This window comes from Lactuca sativa, chromosome 3, assembly GCF_002870075.4.
Source record: "Lactuca sativa cultivar Salinas chromosome 3, Lsat_Salinas_v11, whole genome shotgun sequence".
Lineage (NCBI taxonomy): Eukaryota > Viridiplantae > Streptophyta > Magnoliopsida > Asterales > Asteraceae > Lactuca > Lactuca sativa.
In genome coordinates this window covers 313,221,772-313,243,460 of record NC_056625.2, presented here as the reverse complement: position 1 = coordinate 313,243,460, position 21,689 = coordinate 313,221,772, and the positions used below count along the sequence as shown (strand labels likewise).

Here is a 21,689-nt window from a genome sequence, read left to right as displayed (position 1 = left end):
TGAGCATAGTTCGGGATGAGTGGGCAAATGTTTATGAGGATTGTGAGTATTTGGAGTATGGGAGGTCTTTAGGAAAACTTTTAGACACAAATGCATGCATTGCGCTCTTGGCATAATGGTTGGGTTAGATTGGAGTTGTTATATATGATTCTAATATGTTTAAAATTCAGTTTTGCTTGGGGGCAAGCAAAAGACAAGTGTGGGGTATTTTGATATGTGCATAATTAGTTCATATTAAGTATACATTTTTACTCATTTCTTAGCTAAATTATTTCATATTATGGACAAAAGGTACTTAAAAGTGTTAAATTATGTTTTTCAGTCCAAAGCTGAAGCTCGGAAGCGAAAGGAAGCGGGAGAAACAGTTAGAAGATCGAGAATGAAATAAAGAAGAAAAACATTAAAAATGGCACCTACTCGGCGAGTCAGATCGACTACTCAACGAGTCCAATCGAAGAATCGAGAAGATAATGACTTGGGATCCCAGAGAGTTATCACAATACGGGGAATGTGAGACGGACTCGACGAGTCGATTCGTATATTTAAAGATAATTCCACAGATCGATAGAGGAGAGTTGGGGGACGATTCAGAAGTACTTTGCTACGATTGAGAAGCCAGAGAAACCCTAGAAGACAACGAAAGAAGCTAGAATTCAATTCCGGAGAGTAATTGAGGCAAAATTTCATCATTCCATTTATTCTTTTGTTTTATCATTATGGTTAAGCAACTTGACTTTGTTTGTTTGCTGTTATTTACTTCAATTATGAGCTAAACCCTTTAGACTTCTGTTTGGGGATACAAAGTTGACAATATGGTTTGATTGATTGGTAGGATTAATTCCAAGTTGGTGAATTTTTGTTATTTTAGCTTGCTAAAGAACCTTGTGTGTGAATAATAATTAATTTTCTGTTAATAGGAAGATAATTGATTAGCATGAACATCTGTTGATTATTAACCTCATATGTTATGTGATCACTATGCTATATGTCTAGGATTAATGAATATGAAACTAGAATTAATAAGAAAATTGAGTAAATTCATGTGCAAGCTTGTAAGATGACCATCAAACAAGGAGTTAATTAAAAGAATAAATTAGTTAACTATTGCAAGTCTAACTTAACCCGAATAATTAATCTAGTGAATATAATCAAATTAGACAATTGAACACTGTTTAAGTTAGTTTATTTGCTAAGGATTAGGGTAGTGAATACGAATCTAATCACTTGAATCGGTAACCAACGAAAGAATTAATCCATTGCACCATTACCTTGAAATCAACCATAGAGTTAACCAAGTTGAACTAAACAGAAGTTCCTTTCCAATTATTGAATCTAGTTAAGTCGTTATTTTCTAGTTCTTAAATTAGTAATAGTTAGTAAGTTTCTAGTCTTGTAAAACTAGACAAAACCCCTACTTCCTAATTAACTTAGATAAAATTAGTTTTTAATTTAATTTGCCGTTTGATGTGCACAAAAGTACCCACTAATTTTAATATTTATAACCTAACAAACTTAGACTATCTATGCACTTATAGGCAGTGTACCTAGTCAGATTACAGTATAGCTTAGGTAAGTCGGGTGTCGATCACAGGGAACGGTGGATTAACTTAATATATTTGATTATAGGTTACAGGTTACACGAAAATAATAAAATGGTTTAATAAATCAATTAACAACTCTCGATAAACTAACAGGAAAGCACATCTCTTCAGGTACTTGGGTTTAGATAAATTACACCTTAAAACATAGACAATTGCATACACCAATTCATTTATTCAATGTTCACCGATTCCTAAAATGATTAGATTCGCGTTCACTATAACTAATCCTTTAGCAAACAAGTCAATTCAAACAGTGATCAGTTGATTAAACTAACATGCTTCCTAGTGTTCAGTTCGTATCAAGCAAGACTTGTAAATATAGTTAATCAATGTAGACATTTAATCAACCTCTTGTTGATGGTCATCAAACAAGGCTCACACATTAACTTACTTATTCTCAAGTTAATTCTAGTTTCACATTCGTTATTTCTAGTCTTATAATCTCGATGGTCATCAAAAATCATAAGAGACAAGCAAATCAAGCAGATGTTCAAGCAACTCAATTCACTTAACAATTAACAGAAAATAATCATCATTAATACATAAGGATCTTTTAACAAGCTTGGCAAGATAAATTAAACACAAATAAACTATTTAATATAGCAATTAGTCTAATAATCAAAGCTTCATTCAATCATAAACACAAAGTAAAAGGTTTTTACACCTAAATCAGAAACTAAATACAGAAAAGTACCACCATAGAATGCTAAACATGGTCACGTCAGCAAACCATATGATAATCAACATGTATCCGCTCTCCAATCCTTCCGATCTCCGCTTCCGTTAGCTTAACGGCCTTCCGGCCGCCTTCTAGACCCTCAAAACGGCTTAACAGAAGTTAATTGTCGACTAAATTAGGTTAGAAGTCGAATTCCTCCTCCTGGTTAGCTATAAATCGATATTTATAATCTTTGTGGCCGACCTAAGTACGCTGGGCGTACTTAGGATTACGCAGCGCGTACTCAAGATAATCACGCGATCAAGTCTATCCGGTGCAAAGGTGTACGCGGCGCGTACTATTTCCTTACGCGGGGCGTACTCACTTTTTCAGCAATTTTGATTTCTTTTAGCTTCTAAGCCCGGTTCCCGATTCAGTCTTTTCTTTTGTGCTTCATTGACAACAATTAGCTGCAAAACATAATTCAAAGCATTATGAGTACTTTTTAGTTCTAAAATAGAATAAATAAGGCCAAAATATTAAGATAAAGTGTATAAAAATATATATAAAAAATACACATATCAAAATACCCCACACTTAGCCTTTGCTTGCCCCCAAGCAAATTTACTTTTATTTTACCAATATTGCACTAAACAATCCTTTTAAAACTCAGCCATTATGCCAAGACCTCAACGCGTACATTTGTGTCTAATATTTTCCTAAAGTACCCCCCCATATTTTAAATACTCACAATCTTCATAAACACTCGCCCACTTTTTCCGAACAATGCTCATTTTATGCAACCCTCCGAATCCATCCGCAGAAAACCTCCTAACCTCAAGGTATTTTTAGTTGAGCAACCTAAGCATACATATTCTAGAAAATTACAACTTTCCGATACCACTATGGAGCTTTATTTGAATTCTTCATTTCTTTGACATTTGATCTTTGATTTTTTTGAATTCAACACCTTATTTGAATTGATTTCTGGTATCTTCAACTTTTTGAATTTCTTCAGAATTTTGATCTTTTAATCTTTACTTTATTTGCTCCAAAATTCTTACAACTTTTCTTGCAATTCTCTTTTCTCTTTTTTTTTTTCACATGTAACTCACTTTTTTTTTCACTCAAAACCCTACATGCTTAAGCAGAGGCGCTCAACCTCAACCTTTATTGGTTAATGATAATAATTTTCCTGGATACATTTCAGGTTTAGGCTGCTAAACATATTGCATCCCTCAAACCAAGCGGGGTTGTGTTTTTGTTCCATGATTTCACTAAAATAAGGGAGGCCACAAATGCACTATAACGTATATTGGCTCAACTAAACATTTGAGTTCTTATCGGATCATTTCATACAATATTAGCAAAATTTAAATTATCACTAGATTTTTCTAAATTAAACTATTATTTCAAGTTTTAAAATTTTTAAATTTTCCTAAATTCTAGCAATTTCATTTTTTTTCTCTTAATTTTAATTTACTTTTACCGATCCCCTACCCCACAATTATTTCATACAATGCCCTCATTGTATGCTAAAACGAATTAAGAACATAAAAAGGGAGAAAAAGGAACAGACTCCCCTGGGTAGTTGTGGCGAGATCGAATGGGGCTGCTACAAGTTGCTTCAAATATCGCCGAAAGACTGAAAACTGGAACTGCTGCCTCTGAATTTGCCGAAAAATAAAATCAAGACCGCCATCTTCAAAAATGTGGTGCAAAATATTGCAAATAAATGCAAAGTATAGTAACCATGACGTGGGAAAGTGTCGACCACGTCGTCTCGTCAAGAATGACATCCTCTACTCGCGATGAAAAATCCCCCATAACATAGGAAAGTGTCTACCATGTCGTGGCAGCCGGGACGATACTTCTTCCTCGCGTCGAAATAAAACTCTATAGTATGGGAACTGCTCATCCATATTATAAGATTCAAAACATCGTAACAATGACAATCTTCAAAACGATCGCTCACGACATAAATATGCTCCCCACACTTATGACAAATCATGGGTATCGACTATAATCTTCAACTCTCATACCGCTCTCTCAAGCAACAGTCGGACCTAGCTGCTGAACTTACTGCCAGCTTCCTAAGGGCGAAAATTCTGCAGAAATCTAAACAACCAAAGAGCATCAACATGAAAAACGAACTAAATCAAAGTTTAATTACATACCAAATACTAAAAACTAAACTAAACTAAAAATAACACAAAACAAATAAAACAAAATAAAAACAAAAAAAGGATCCCCGGCAACGGCGCCAAAAACTTGATGTGCACAAAAGTACCCACTAATTTTAATATTTATAACCTAACAAACTTAGACTATCTATGCACTTATAGGCAGTGTACCTAGTCAGATTACAGTATAGCTTAGGTAAGTCGGGTGTCGATCACAGGGAACGGTGGATTAACTTAATATATTTGATTATAGATTATAGGTTACACGAAAATAATAAAATGGTTTAATAAATCAATTAACAACTCTCGATAAACTAACAGGAAAGCACATCTCTTCAGGTACTTGGGTTTAGATAAATTACACCTTAAAACATAGACAATTGCATACACAAATTCATTTATTCAATGTTCACCGATTCCTAAAATGATTAGATTCGCGTTCACTATAACTAATCCTTTAGCAAACAAGTCAATTCAAACAGTGATCAGTTGATTAAACTAACATGCTTCCTAGTGTTCAGTTCGTATCAAGCAAGACTTGTAAATATAGTTAATCAATGTAGACATTTAATCAACCTCTTGTTGATGGTCATCAAACAAGGCTCACACATTAACTTACTTATTCTCAAGTTAATTCTAGTTTCACATTCGTTATTTCTAGTCTTATAATCTCGATGGTCATCAAAAATCATAAGAGACAAGCAAATCAAGCAGATGTTCAAGCAACTCAATTCACTTAACAATTAACAGAAAATAATCATCATTAACACATGAGGATCTTTAAACAAGCTTGGCAAGATAAATTAAACACAAATAAACTATTTAATATAGCAATTGGTCTAATAATCAAAGCTTCATTCAATCATAAACACAAAGTAAAAGGTTTTTACACCTAAATCAGAAACTAAATACAGAAAAGTACCACCATAGAATGCTAAACATGGTCACGTCAGCAAACCATATGATAATCAACATGTATCCGCTCTCCAATCCTTCCGATCTCCGCTTCCGTTAGCTTAACGGCCTTCCGGCCGCCTTCTAGACCCTCAAAACGGCTTAACAGAAGTTAATTATCGACTAAATTAGGTTAGAAGTCGAATCCTCCCCTCCTGGTTAGCTATAAATCGATATTTATAATCTTTGTGGCCGACCTAAGTACGCTGGGCGTACTTAGGATTACGCAGCGCGTACTCAAGATAATCACGCGATCAAGTCTATCCGGTGCAAAGGTGTACGCGGCGCGTACTATTTCCTTACGCGGGGCGTACTCACTTTTTCAGCAATTTTGATTTCTTTTAGCTTCTAAGCCCGGTTCCCGATTCAGTCTTTTCTTTTGTGCTTCATTGACAACAATTAGCTGCAAAACATAATTCAAAGCATTATGAGTACTTTTTAGTTCTAAAATAGAATAAATAAGGCCAAAATATTAAGATAAAGTGTATAAAAATATATATAAAAAATACACATATCACCGTTCCCTGTGATCGATACCCTGCTTATTTAGCTATACCACAATTGATAGGTTCACTACCTTTTGTGTGTTATTTGATAATTAAAAGTAGGTTTAAAACTAAGTGAGTTTTCACACATCAGCCACCGCCACCACCACTACCACTACCTTTGACACTGGTCGACCCCACCATTGTCACCTCCATTATTTATACCACCGCCACCTCTGTCACCACCACCTCTTCTGCGACTAACTGTAATAATCATTTATAATTACTCAATCTGTGAACAGACATATATGTATAATCATTTATGATTATGCATATACGTATAAACACGTATAATCATGTATGATTATACCTCTCTGCCATATAATCATTTATGATTAGGCATACGTCGTTGCTGCTGGTACACTGGAGCATTAGAGCGGCAAATGCGAAATATGTGGCTGAGGTTTAATCTCAAGATCTCTATTTTTTTTAATCTCAAGTGAACCGTCCCATATATATATATATATATATATATATATATATATATATATATATATATATATATATATATATATATATATATATATATATATATATATATATATATAAAACCCATAGCTACAATGAAATTCGGTTGTCAAGAAAAACAATAAGACCAAACGGTATACTGACGACGAACATCATCGTGGTATATGTGGCCACGAAATCCCGACATGCACACTATCCCTTGTCTAACAGCTCCTGCAGCTATGTAGACAACTCCTGCATCTCGGGAGGAATCAGTCGATATGGTGCATTGACTATCAGAACCGCATCCGGAACTAGGTCAATCCTAAACACCATCTGTCTCTCCGGAGGTACCCTAGACAAGTCCTCTGGGAACACATTCGGATACTCCCGCACAACTGGCACATCGCTCACGGTGGCCTTACCCTCCTCCCGGGTATCCATAATATAGGCGACAAAACTTGTAGATCCCTCATGAAGGTAGCGTCTGACTCTCGCTGCTGAACACATGACCGGTCCACGCTGCGGTCTCTCACCCTGAATCACCAGCTCCCCCTCACTTGGGATCCTAACCCGAACCAACTGCTGCTTACAGTCAATCATCGCCTAATTAGGGTTCAACCAATCCATGCCTATGATGACCTTGTTCCCTCGCTAAGGAATGGGAACCAAATCTATGAGGTAACACTCGTCATACATCCTCAGGACACAATCTCTATAAACCTCTGATGCCCGGATGGATCGCCCGTCTGCAATCTCGACCTCTAAAAGACAATCTAACGTGCTTAAAGACTCAGCAAACCTCTTGTTGAGTGAAAGAGAATCGAAAGATCGGGTAGCTCCCGAGTCAAATAACATCAGCACTGGGATACCGTTCACATGGAACGATCCTAAAACAGAATACATGGAACATAAATATCAAAGCTGAAACACAATAAAAGATAGGGAGAAGAAACATACCCGTCACCACATCTGGTGCGACACGCGCCTCCTCGGCGGTCAGCTGGAAGGCTCAGCTCCTTACCACAGGAGTATTTGGCTTGCCCTGTCGACAATCTGTGATCCGTAGGGTCGCTGGAGCTAGCGTCGCCACTGGCGGTTTCTCGGATTAGATGGGTCAGTTTCTTGAGGCTTTAAGTATGGGTCGGTTTCTCTGGTTGGATGGGTCGGTTTCTGGGTAAAAATCGAACTCGAACCTTCGGTTTTAAAAAAACTCAAACCCTAACCGTCGGTTTTGCTTCGGTTTCAGTTTCGTCAGTTTTAGTCGGTTTCTTGGTATGGGTTTGCTCACCCTAGCTGCAATGACATTGTTGTTGAGGACCCCGACTTAGGCCAGGTGTTTATTAATTAATTCTCTTGTATTATAAATACTACATTTGGAATCTTTTTAGAGTAACTTATGGCTATTTGCGCTTTATTTATTTACCCATAATAGCAATGTACTTACCCTTATTTACCCAAAATTCTAGCGAGTGTAAAGTATATTGTTATTAGATGTAATTTGTCCTTCTTTTATTTACTTTAAAAAACTATGAATATTAGGAATCTACTATTTTTACTGTGTGTTCTATGAATATTTGGAATCTACTATTTTTACTGTAGTTATAAGCTTAGTCCCTGTATTTCATTCACCATTGCTACTTCGGTCCAAAATTTGCCCCTGCATACTGTTTTTATACTTCAAAAAAAATTTGATTTTTAACAGTTTTGGATCAAACTGCCCCTACATATTGTTTTTATATTTAATTTTTTTTTGTTTTTAACATTTTGGATCAAACTGTTCCTGCATACTATATGTATACTTATTTTTTTTTATTTTAACAGTTTTGGACTAAACTGCCCCTGCATATTGTTTTTATACTTAAAAAATTATTTTAATAGTTTTGGACCAAACTGCCCCTACATATTGCTTTGTTACTTAAAAAAATTTGATTTTAACAGTTTTAGACCTAACAATTTTGGACCAAACAGCCCTACATATCATTTTTTATGTACCAGCTTTCTATTCAATGTATCAAAAAAAACATTTTGTTTTAAACTCCTGACCATTCAAACCCGCGCCAATGACGCGGGTGACCTTCATCTAGTTTTGGTTATTAAACATCTTATATATTAATGTAATTGATTTCCCTTAATTTGCTAGTTTGTGGATAAACTTTCATCGATATCTATCAAACAAATATTAGGCTCATAATTACAATGATAACGAAGGTATGCCATGTTCAAATTTGGCCCAACAGGCCTGTCATGTTCAAATTTTGCCCAACTAATAACAAAATAATATGGAAGAAGCTAGAGAGCATATCGGTGGTCCGACTTGTCTTGGAACCGTCTCGTAGTAGTAGTTCGGTTTTGAAACGGATTGATATTTTTTGGACTGGTTCGGGGCCATCTTTCTGGAACTAGTTTTGGTCTCGTGGTTTTTGCGTGTGTCTTTCGGTTCGGTTTTAAAGATTTTTTTCGTTTCGGTTTTATTTTGTTTTGTTTTTTTAGTTTCTAGTTTTCCCATTAACAAATATGTGATAAACACTACAATAGTACATTAAGATTTAGTAACAATTATATACAAAAATTTAGTAAAAGAAAAATGGGAAAGGAAAAATTGGATAATTTGTTGTTAAAAATGTGTAATTGACATAATAATGATATGTTTATAAGCTTTTTTTTTTTTTTTTTTTTTTTTTTTTTTTTTTTTGAGATCGGTCTTGTGTCAGTCTGAGGTCTAATTTTTTTTAAGACATATTTGGAAGCGACCTAGTCTTGTTTTAAAACCGATCTGTCTTAGTCTTTTTTAAAACCGATCTCCAATATTGATTTTTTTTTCGTGCTTCAACTAGAAGAAGCACTCAACCTTAGGGGTGTTCTTTTGGATTGATCGGTTTGATCTGATCCAATCAAGTGAATCCAAATTGATTTCGGTTTTCAAAACATGGATCCGAATAGTCAAACTAAATTTAAATCCAATCCGATCTGATCCAATTACAGTTCGGTTGGATCGGTTTTTATAATTCGGTTTTCAAAAACCGAAACATTTTAAAACGACAAATAATTATAATATTACTAAACTTTACACAAGAAGCAAAAACAAATTACTTAGTTGTGATTTGAAATTTATAAACAACTAATAAGAAGATATATTATAGTTAAATATTTTATAGATAGAAAACTTTTGAGTGAAAATGCATATTAATATTTCTTTATCGGGTGAAACGTTCCTATTTGAAAAAAATAAATTACAAAATTAATAAAAAAACTATAGATATATATTATAAATAGATAAAAATTAAATGTTTATTCGGTTTTTTTGACTATTCGGTTCTTATTTTATAAACCAAAATCAATCCGAAATCCAAAACAATAATTCGGTTTTGTTGAAAACCAATCCAAAAATCCAAATATCCGAACCAAATAATCCAATCAAAATTATCCAATTAGATAATTCGGTTTATCCGAATAGTGAACGGTCCTCCTCAGCCTAATGATATGAATACGTGTTTAGTTTTGTGTTTTAACTTTTTATTTATTGATTTATTGCTTTTTAAAAAACAATATGTTGAAAAAAGGGTTTAGGAAATCAGAATAGCTTCCGAAAGAAATAACAATAATACCCTTCTCCATCTCTACGCCTCTCATTGCTTCATCCATTCCAGTTCCACCCTTTCTCTTTCGTCTCGTCTTCGTCGCTGCCATCGATCCAGTCAATCGTCAATCGTCAATCGTCTGGTTCTTCCATTTGCTTACAAAACATTTACGGTCCCAAGCTCAATACAAAGTTTACAGGTACGGTTCCCTCCTCAGTTTCACATCTTTTAGTTTTCTCCGTTCTGAAAAAATCGACTGTCAATCTATCAAATGGAATCTCAATTTCTGATTTCTAGGATTATTTCGGAATAATGTTATTGATTGTGGATCATACGTTCTGATTGCTGCTTTTTGGAATCTGTTAGATTAAAAAAGTTTACTTGAATCTGTTAGATTGAAAAAATTGGTATGTACTTTGATTGTAAATCTGTTAGATGCAATAGTATCTTAGTTTTTTCTGTTCTGATCGTGGGTAATTTTTTGAGGTGCGATGGTTGACAAATGACAACAGATTGTATGGTGATGATGCCTTACAAGTGTTTGTTGAAATGCTTAAGCCTTATCTAATTACCCATTCTATAATTCTGATTTTCATTATAATTGATCATGTAAAGTTTGATACTCTTCTATTGTTGAAAAACTTGATTTGTATTAGCTAGGTAAAGTATGCTACTATTTTCAGCAATTCACCCCATTAACATATCAAAAATGAAGTCAGGCCTTGTTTCTGTAAGCTCAATATGAACAAACATTGTTTCTTTATTTTGACCAAATAAACTGTTTGAATAACTCAATAACTGTAAATGACCATTTTACCCTTGAGTAAATCACATTTATCTCAACATATTCAACAGATTAGCACTTGCTATATGGATCTTGATGACATATTTGGTCCTTCACTAAATTTAGAAGACACCCACTTAAACGAAGGCTATCAAGAAGGCTACAAGACTGGTTTTGCTTCAGGAAAAGACGATGGACATGAAGTTGGAATAAAAACCGGGTTCATAACTGGTGAAGAATTAGGGTTTTATAGAGGTTGCATTGATGTTTGGACCTCTGTGATTCAAATTGAACCCACATGTTTCTCGACCCGGGTTCAAAAAAAGATTAAAGAAATGGATGAATTGGTGTCAAAATATCCGATTTTGGACCCTGAAAATGAGAATGTAACGGATATTATGGGATTGTTAAGGTTGAAATTTCGGGCTATTTGTGCAACTTTAAATATGAAATTGGAGTATAAAGGGTACCCGAAGGCATCAGAACCGAATGAGATTCAGTTTTGAGGAATGTAAAGTGATAATTACATGGCTTTTGGTTTGCAGAATGTTTGTAGAATGAATGAAATCTATTAAAGGAATTTCTATATGAAGGAATTGTAATTTGTTACGTGTTTTGGTTGGTTGGTAGGAAACGAAATGAAAATTTAATGATAAAACATGTGTAAATTTTAATCTTTTTAGGGGGTGTTTGGCTTATCTTTTGAGGGGCCAAAAGTTCTTTTTGGAAAAGATAGAATGCTAACACCATTTTAAAAGCTACTTTTTTGATTTTTTATATAAGGAAAAATGAATTTTTGAAAAAGTCAGAAAAAGCTGTCTTTTTGTAACTTTTGCCAAAAAAACTTTTGGCTCCCAAAAATATAAGCCAAACACCTCCTTACTTGAATTTTTTTTTCTGTATTTATACAAATGGAGGGTATTTTTGTCTTTTAATGATAAAATATGAAATCTATTCTAATAATCTACTTTAATAAATAAAAATCTTTTTGCTATATGTCACATTTTTATTGATTTAGCCACATGTTATTTTGTGATTATTTTCAATTAAATTTTTTTCCATGTGATATTTTGTGGTTTTTTTTCCATTTCATTAAATTTTACATAATATTTAGTTATAATAAATGTAATAATAAATGTATATCAATTTCATTAATTGACTTTTTTTTTTCAATTTCAAAATTTTAATTTAACTCCTTTGTTTATCTATCTAAATTATTTCTTTAAATTTAAAACAAAAAAAACACTTTAATTTTAATAATTCAATATTTTAAAATTTTTTCTTATAAATTCAAACTTCTTAAATTTTATATGTAAATTTTCTTTTAAATAAACCCATATAATACATGGTTTTTATATCTAGTTTACTTATAAGCTCATTTCTTTTACTCGTTGGTTAGTGATAACTAACAATTATCGGTTTCCAATTACAACTTGACTAGTTTTGTAGGATACACCCATGTAACTATTTTAAAAAATATAATTTGTTTTACTATTAAACTTTAAAGTCCTTGACAAAAGAAGAAATGAAGTGAAAGTATGTAACAAGTTATTGCATTTGTCCTTTTTTGATCTTTGATAGTACGTTTTCTTTATCACCACCTTACAAATTTATCTAAAACTGATTATTTTAAATCTAAGAAGTTGAGAAATAAAGATCATAATCTGTTTTGAGAAAACTAGTGATTAAACGCATTCTTATTCAACCGAAAATAATTCGTGTCTATTTTGTAAAGTTTAAAACTATGGTGGCCAAACTTGAAAATGGAGAAAAAGGTGCCACCGTAGAAGAACCGCTCAAGTTGAAAAAGTCTACAGGTAATGACAGTGAAGCTAAACAACGCGTCAAGACCCCAAATTTCTTCTTCACATCGATTAAATTTCAACAAATTTTGATTAAATTTTCCAATTCAGAATCATCAAATGCTAGCGATGTCGATCCGAATTACATCTCTTCTTCTTATTTCCCTCGCCGTTGTCTCCGCTTTCTCCCCCGCTGATCACTACCTCATCGACTGTGGCACCACCGAACCCACGGTGGTTGACCTAGACCACCGGACGTTCACCCAAGATGGATCGTCTGCGGTACTCTCAGCAACGAAATCATTCGGATTAAAGAACTCGAACCCAGATCCCAGTTTGTCCCCAATTTATCACACTGCTAGGGTTTTCACGAAACCCTCAGATTACAAGTTCAAAATCAAAGAAAAAGGGACGCACCTGGTACGTATTCATTTTCATAGATTCGGTTTCAAGAATATTGGTGGTACTTGTCATGATCAATTTCATGTTTCTGCTAATGGATACGTGCTATTACACAATTTCGCTGCCCCAAAAGGAAGCCCTATAATTAAGGACTTTTTGATTTGGGTTGATGATGATGAGCTCGTGATTAGGTTTATGCCAGCAGATAGATCTAGTTTTGCATTTGTTAACGCGATTGAGGTGATTTCTGCTCCTAAAGATTTGATTCCCGATGAGTATGTGAGTTCTGATCAAAATGATAGGATCAATATCAGACACGCATATGAGACTATGTATAGGATCAATGTTGGTGGTGTAAAAGTAACTCCTTTTAATGATTCCTTATGGAGAAATTGGGTTCCTGATGATAAGTTCTTGAAACTTTCTGATGCTTCTTTAAAAAGTTACAGTAAAATTCACTTTGATGGTCGAATTCAGTACCATTTAGGTGGTGCAAGCCGTGAAGTTGGTCCTGATAACATGTACAACAGTGCAAGAATGATTTCTAGTTTGAATGATTCAATCCCAAAACTGAATATGACATGGGTTTTCCCTGTAGAAAAGCGTTTTAGCTATCTTGTGAGGTTACATTTCTGTGATATTGCAAGCATTTCTCTTGGAATGATATATTTCAATGTGTATCTAAACGGGAATTTAGCTTATGAGAATGTGGATCTTTCAACCCTCACAAACTATGTGCTAGCTTCACCTTTCTATGCTGACTTTGTGGTTGACCCTGAGAAGTTTTCTGATGCAATAAGAGTTGAAATCGGGCCTTCAAATTTGAGCAGATCACATGCTGTTGATGGTATCTTAAACGGGTTAGAGATATTTAAGATGGATAATTCATGGAGGAGTCTTAATGGTGAAGTGTGTGTTGACCAGTTGGAGTCAAAGAACAGGTCAAATGGTCAAATGAGTCGTTTACTATCATTGACTGGTGCAGTATGTTTGTTGGCAATTGCATTTCTGGTTATGCGAAGAAAAACTGAGGTCAAAGATTCTTTTGGGTGGTCAAGAGTACCCGTTGATGTGTCTGAAATTGATCTTAAATCTAGCTTTCCAAAGTCTAATGGGGTTGAGGTTTAATTTCAAGAATCATACAAAATGAAGAAGAAGATTTAAAGAATGGATTTCAAGTATGTATATCTCTCTCTCTATACAATGTAAGTTTATAACTTTTCAAAACGAATTTTAAGCTATAGTTCTTGTTTTTTCATTGCAAATTGACCATTGATCTTATGAAAATGTCAAGAATGAAAGATTTTTAGACAAACTCCCCACTTTTGTTTGTCTAATTATATCTTTGCATTTTCATAATCATAAGAATGATGGTCTCTTTGTGATGAAAATAAAAGTTGTTAGGGTTTGTTTTTGAAATAGTATTCCTGCAGAGTTCTTGTTCATGCAGTATATATAAGTTATTGGCTTGTTATGTTCTTGATTAATACGAATGCAACTTTGTTGTAGTAATTATTATTTTTAAAGTATGTGCTAATAATTTAATATTATGTCCCATGAAAATTATGTTGTTTCAGTTTCTGTCACCCATGAAATGTATAAAAACATCGATTTCCATCATGGAGCGACACATCTATTTATTCTAATGTGTCCAAATTATATGTTTAATGTATACATCATAAATAACTATATTAAAAGTAAGCTTACTATTGTAATTATAGTTTTTGTAATAATATTTAATATACTAATTGTTAATAAAAAAATTAAAAATAATACAAAAAAGTTCGTTTTGGGTAAACCACCTATTGGTCACCTCATGTATGTAGGATTAATGGTGAGCAAAATTATATTTCTCTTGATTTGTATAAATTAATGACTTATTAAAGTAATTAAGTTTCAAAATTGTTCAAAAAGTACTATTTAAGTTAAGTAATAGTCGGTATAAAAAATACCACATACCAGTAAACTAAGGCCTTTGTACGTAGAATGTCGTCCAATTACACGTTTTGTTCAAATTGATTGCGTTAATAATACTCGCTTGGAAAAATATCTTAGAAAGGTAACTAAGTTTCAAATTTGTACAAAAAACATCATTCAAGTTTTGTCAATACAAAAATACTCGAGAAGTAAAGCCTTTGTACGTATAATACCATCCAAATATACGTTTCGTTCATATCACACCTTATACTAACTTGGTTGCTTATCTGACGTATTTAATGCTTAGTTGACATATTAATTGACATATTGTAGTTGCCTACCCTTCCCATCGTGTTATATTCTAACTTTTAGACCTCCACTCCCTCTATCACTAGGGCTGTAAACGAACTGAACGTTCATGAACCGTTCGGCAGGAAGTTCGTTTATGTTTGTTTGTTTAATAAATGAACGAACACGAACATAAATTATCGTTCGTTTAGTTAAACGAACGAACATGAACAATGGTCTCGTTCGTTCAATTATGTTCGTGAACGTTCGTTTATATTGTTTGTTTACGTTTGTTTATGTTCGTTTATGTTTTTTAATGTAGGTTCATTTTATGTTCATATATGCTTAACCGTGTTTGATTACATTACTATATTATATGTTCATTTATGTTCATATATATTCATATATGTTTAATTATGTTTTTTTTTGTATTTTTGTTTGTTTATGTTTGTTCGTTTACATTTAAATTGTTCATGAACATAAACAAACGGACATGAACAATGTAATTTGTTAAACAAACGAACATGAACAAGAAAACTCGTTTATTTATCTGTTCATGTTCGTTCATTTGTTCGGCTAACTTAAACGAACAAATATGAACAACCACCGTTTGTGTTCGTTGGATTCGTTTATAGCCCTATCTTCCAGACTTGACTTTGTAGCTTCTTGTTTGAGCTAAGCGTTGATTTTTTTTTGAATCTTCATCTCCTTCTCACACTTCTCAATCAAGTTTTTGTCATTTTTAGTTACCGAAGTAGGGCTTAGGCCCCATGTGAATCCATCAATCCAAGTTGCATGTTGGTAGAAAACGATGGGCCCTTATGTATTTCATAGGATAAAAGAGTACGTCCAATCATAGCGAACCATCTTTTTTTTTTCTTGTATTTCATTCGATTAAAAGGACAAGTTCATTATGATGGGGGTACATCTTTTTTTTTCATTCCGGAAAGAATAAAATACATGAGAGACCTATCTTTTTGTTTCAACATTAGCTTAATACCCGTAGAAACAGTTTATATATATATATATATATATATATATATATATATATATATATATATATATATATATATATATATATATATATATATATATATATATATATATATATATATATATATATATATATATATATATATATATATATAGAGAGAGAGAGAGAGAGAGAGAGAGAGAGAGAGAGAGGTTCAAATGTGGATTTACATCTATTGTGTTGACGTGTGGATAATGTTATTCTATGAGAATTACAAAGAAAATATGTTGTTTGATAATATAGATACGTTCAATCTTATATAATTATTTTAATTATTATGCATTTTCATTAATTAAATCGTCCATAAGGTTATTATACACTTTTTTTTTAATTATTCTCATTTTGTCAGAATGTTATCATGATGTTTATTGAGTCGTATTCTGTAAGAATTAAAATTAATAAAAAACGATGAATGAGAACAAAAATAAATTAAAATTGGTGAGAATCTATTAAAATAACAATAGTTTTGTGAGATTGAACGTATTCATATTACTAAACAACATATTCTCTTAGTAATTTTTATAAAATAGCATTATCCACACGTCCACACAATAGTTGTCTATCTACATTATAACCTGGCTATATATATATATATATATATATATATATATATATATATATATATATATATATATATATATATATATATATGGTATATATTTCTCGACGAAATTATCAATTAGAGATTAGAGATAATAATAAATATTAGAGATAATTATCAATTAGAAAACAAATAGTTTTGTTTTTAGATAACGTATCTACTTGTAACGAATTTTTATACTTGCTCTTATGAACCGTCTAACATCAAGAATATGATTATTGTTTAAATTTGTACCTTGATTAGTAGTTTTATAAGAATCTTTAAGATTTTGCTAAGAGTTATTTATAGATTCTTGGATTTGCTGTATTTTTAAAAAAATATTTCTATTAGGAATACAATTCATCAAGATTTTGTTAGACATAATTAAATGATTTAAGCATGAATTTGATTAATTTGATTATTAAAAACGATTACTATTTTAACAAAAATTTCAAATCTTGTAGAATTAATAGTTAGAATAACTTGAAATGAAATTATCATAGAGAAATAAAAACAACACAACGATAAAATATTTTAGATAATACCTTCTTGAATTAGGCTTGAATTACAATCAGTACATACTTCTGGAGAAAGAATTATTTGAAAATCTAAAGACTTTGAACATCTACTAGTAGAAAGAGAGACTCTTGGAGATTTTTTAGGCATGAGATGAACATTTTTTTTTTGAATGATTTTTTTCTTCTGTCTTCAAATAAAGGATAGTCTTTATTTATAATCATCTTGGAGTCTTCAAAGTCTTGAAATCATCTAGTGATATTTTTCACCGTAAGAACCCATAGCCAATCAATAGAAATAATTACTTGTAAGTGGTTGTCCTTGAAAGTGGTTGTCATTCATCTTTTGAAACAATTGTCGTTTGTAATTAATGACCATCTTCTTTTGATAAAGCAAGCCATTATAGAGCATCTTCTAAAGTTTTTTGTCTTCATATCATCATTGATTATAGATTTGATAATAATTTTGATAAAAATTATTTATACATAAATACATGAATACCTACATAGTATACATGCATACGTATTTGAAAAACGAAATTTTGATAATAGAAGAAACGAAATATCCTACATTTAAAGTATTACATCAAATTTATGGATAATGATTTCTTATTCTTCATAAGGATCATCAAAAGGGTCTTGAGTGTCTTCAAATAAATCATTCTTTATAGATTTTGGAGAATCGTCAGAAACTGATGGAGTTTGGCGAATTTCTTGAAGTAATTTTTGAAGTTCTTCAGGGGAAGAGGTAGCAACATCTTTAATTCTTGCAATTCAATCCACATCACTTTTGGGAAGACTGTTGATAAAAGTGGCTTCAACTTCTGGTTTTTGAATATATATTTCTTGATAATGTTTAATTACTGCTTGTTCACTGGCTTGGGAAATCTTCATTTTATCCCACCATTTTGAGCGAAATTGGCGATTAAGCTAAGGAGGAGAGGAATCCTTTGCTTCTTGATAATGAAAAGTCCAAGACATTATCCATGGAACTTTAATTATCATGGTGAATTGTAACATGTATTCAAATTCTGGAATTTGTTGAATAAACAATTCTTTAAATTTGAGATATCCAGCGTAAATTTCTTTTGGCAAACAATTTGGAAGAATACCTATATATTTGTACCAATTGATAAACCATCTTGGATATTCACAATTGAGGTTCAAATCAAAGAAGATAAACCATGAATGTGAATAATTCTGAATAAAGAATGCCTTAGTCCAGGCGTCTTGATAATCATAGTAAGAAAATCTGGGATAAGCAGGATAACTTATAAGAGGTTTTGCAGAGTGAAGGTTTGGAACCCAACTTTCTGGAGAAATGATTTTGATAATATGAGCTTTGCTAAAATCAATGTTTCCCTCTTTAGAATTAAAACGATGAACAAAATTGACTGAACCAGATTCTTGCAGAATAGCTTGATAATATTCTCGGGTTTTATACGAATCAACATAAAAGGTTTTCCCTTGTCCAAAGAGATGATTTGTGAGAACATGAAAACCTTGGTGTAACTTATGGATTTGAAAATCTTCAAGAATTTGAACTCTTAGGAAATTTGGATTAAGAACATAAGGAGTTTTTGTAGAAGGGCTAGGAGTAATAGATTTTTGAGTTTGAGGAGTTATAGGTTTTGCAAAAGGGCTTATTGTGTCGGTTGAAGTAACTGTTGGAGTAACAAGCTTTGACTGAAGGATATTAGAATAAAGTTGTGAATTCTTAGAAGTAGGAGTTAAAGGAGAAAAACGATTTTGATTTTGAAATGGAACTAGCTTTTGAGAGACTGGAACAAGATTTTGAGAGACTGGCTTCTTGTCATCATGTTTGGAAGAGGACGACGAACCCATTTTCCCTGCAAAAATTCTCGAGAAAGAAAGTCAGGAAGCGAATTATTTTCTCCCTTTATAAATTCTATTTCGAAATCAAAGTTACCTAAGAGGGCTTGCCAACGAGCAAAAATTTGCTTGGAAATAATATTTTTTACATTTTTTTTTTTCCAAAATAGTTTTTGCAGATTGACAATCTATTCTTAATAAAAAACTTTTCATAAATAAATCATCTTCAAATTTCTTAATACATAAAACAATGCTTAAAATTTCTTTTTTGACAGTTGAATAGTTTTTCTATGTATCATTCCATGCACCAGAGTAATATCGAACCAATTGCTCTTCAGTTGAGTTAACAAATTTTTGTTTTAAAATTCCTCCGAATCCAATATCACTAGCATCGGTTTCAACTATGATTTTGGCATTGGGATGAGGTAAATTTAAACATGGCAAAGTAGGGACCTTTTGTTTTATATATTTAATTATATCTGTATGTTTTTGAGTCCATGGTTCAGGATTGTCTTTTAATCGATTATAAAGTGGTTTACATATGATCCCTAAATCTTTGAAAAAATCATGGATATAATTTAAGCATCCTAAAAATCTTTGAAGTTGCTTTTTATCTTTAATTTCATCAGGAAATTTAGTAGAAAATTGCAAGCTTCTTGTAATAGGTCTAATAGTGTTTTTGACTATATCATGTCCTAAAAAACGACTTTCATTTTTAAATAAATGCATTTTTGTTGCAGAGACAGCTAAACCATTTTGATAAATTAAGTCATGAAATTGATTTAAATGTTTAAAATGTTGATCAATTGATTTTGAAAAAATTAGGACATCGTCAATATAAGCAATAGCAAAACTACTTATAGGAGTTATGATATCATTCATAATATTTTGGAATTCAGAAGGAGCATTTTTTAATCCAAAAGACATTACATTCCATTCAAAATGCCCAAAGGGAACATTAAAACCAGTTTTGTATTTATCTTCTTCATGAAGTTGTATTTGCCAAAATCCTGATTTCATATCAAACTTTGAAAATATTTTTGAATCATAAAGCTTTTTTAGCAAATTTCGTTTATTAGGAATAGGATAACGAATCCATTCTAAAACTTTGTTTAAAGGTTTATAATTGATAACTAATCTTGGTGATCCTCTTTCTAATTCTGCGGCATTCATGACATAAAATGCTGAACAAGACCATGGTGATTTAGAAGGTCTTATCAGTTTTTTATTTATTAAATCCTGAATTTCATTTTTACAATGACTTTCCAATTCATTATTCATGTGAATGGCTCTAGATTTTGAAGGAATATCATTTTCATTAAAATTTTTTTATATATGGTAGTTTTACAATATATTGCTTTCTATTCCAAAAGGCATTAGGAATATTAGAACAAACATTTTTTTCAAATTTTAAATTTAAACCTGTTATTTTATTTTGAATATTATTATCATTTAATTGATTAGTTATTCGAACATTATTTATTTCGTTAATAAGATATTTGGCTTGTTGCGTTTTATAATTAAGGACATTAATCGTTGAATATAGAGGAGGTTCACAAAATTTAAATATAATTTCCTTTCCAAAGACATTGGTTCTTATACCATCATCATGAACCATAGAAGGATACAGTTTTGTAATGAAAGGCGTTCCTAGAATTAAAGGAGAAGAGAGATCTTTTACTAAAATTAGGTGAGTTTTATAACAGTAATCTTTGTCATTACAAATATGAACATCAGAAACTTTATAATTTACAATTAATTTTGTACCTCTGGCACCAGTAAGTCTAGATGTAGTTTTTTCATAAAATTGTGTAGGAAAAATTCCTTCTTGAATACAATTCATATAAGCACCACTATCAATTAAAGCAGTTAAGTTGATTTTAAAATTATCCTTGACTAAAGTAATTTGAGTGTTCCATTTTTGAGAAACTTGATTATTTATAAGTACCAATAGTTACATTTTCAATTTTATTTTCTTCTTCGTTATTAATTTTTATATATTTTTTTTGAAAGTAGAAGGTTTTTCCTTTTCTAAAATAAAAATTTTATTTTTTATTTCTTTTATTTCTTGTTTTACTATTTTTAATTCTTCTTGAAGTTCTTGCATAGAAATTGGTTTTGCTTCAGTAAATCTTTCGTATATATTTTTTAAATTAAAATTTTCATTATTAGCAGGAGTTATGTTATTAGTTTTATTAAGCATCTGTTTTATTAGCAATTCTTGGATATTTTTATCTTTTATAGAATCAAGAGAGTTTAAAAGATCTTTATCATCTTGTGAAAGAACATTAATGGAGCTACTAGTAATTACATTGATTAAATTGTTACAGTGACATTTACCAATACACTCGCAAATATCAGAATCTTCAGAACTTGAAGTAGGATTTTCGAGAATATTTAAATCATTTGTTTGAAAGTCAGAAATACTTTCATCGGAATCTGAATCAGTATTTAAAATGATTTTTCTTATTTGTTCTTTCAAGTCTTCAGAGACATTTAACTCATTTATTTTTGTCTTAGCATAACAATTACTAGCTGTATGACCATTACGCCCACATTTATGACA

General features: G+C 31.8%; 2 protein-coding genes across 4 annotated transcripts; both read left to right on the top strand.

Moving 5' to 3' along the window:
- Positions 1-9,945: 9,945 nt before the first annotated feature.
- Positions 9,946-11,362, top strand: LOC111907543 (uncharacterized). Of its 3 annotated transcripts, none has more exons than XM_023903340.2 (3): positions 9,946-10,168; positions 10,630-10,699; positions 10,825-11,362. In XM_023903340.2, exons 2-3 carry the CDS (start codon positions 10,637-10,639, stop codon positions 11,257-11,259), a joined length of 498 nt encoding a protein of 165 aa, XP_023759108.1. In that variant the 5' UTR covers positions 9,946-10,168; positions 10,630-10,636; the 3' UTR covers positions 11,260-11,362. The 3 variants fall into 3 exon arrangements, with proteins under 3 accessions (XP_023759108.1, XP_023759107.1, XP_023759109.1); XM_023903339.2 differs by having other exon boundaries at positions 10,626-10,699; XM_023903341.3 differs by lacking the exon at positions 10,630-10,699 and having other exon boundaries at positions 9,952-10,168.
- A 1,322-nt stretch (positions 11,363-12,684) lies between these two features.
- Positions 12,685-14,085, top strand: LOC111907541 (probable receptor-like protein kinase At5g24010). Its single transcript, XM_023903336.1, has one exon. It carries the CDS (start codon positions 12,685-12,687, stop codon positions 14,083-14,085), a length of 1,401 nt encoding a protein of 466 aa, XP_023759104.1.
- Positions 14,086-21,689: the final 7,604 nt, after the last annotated feature.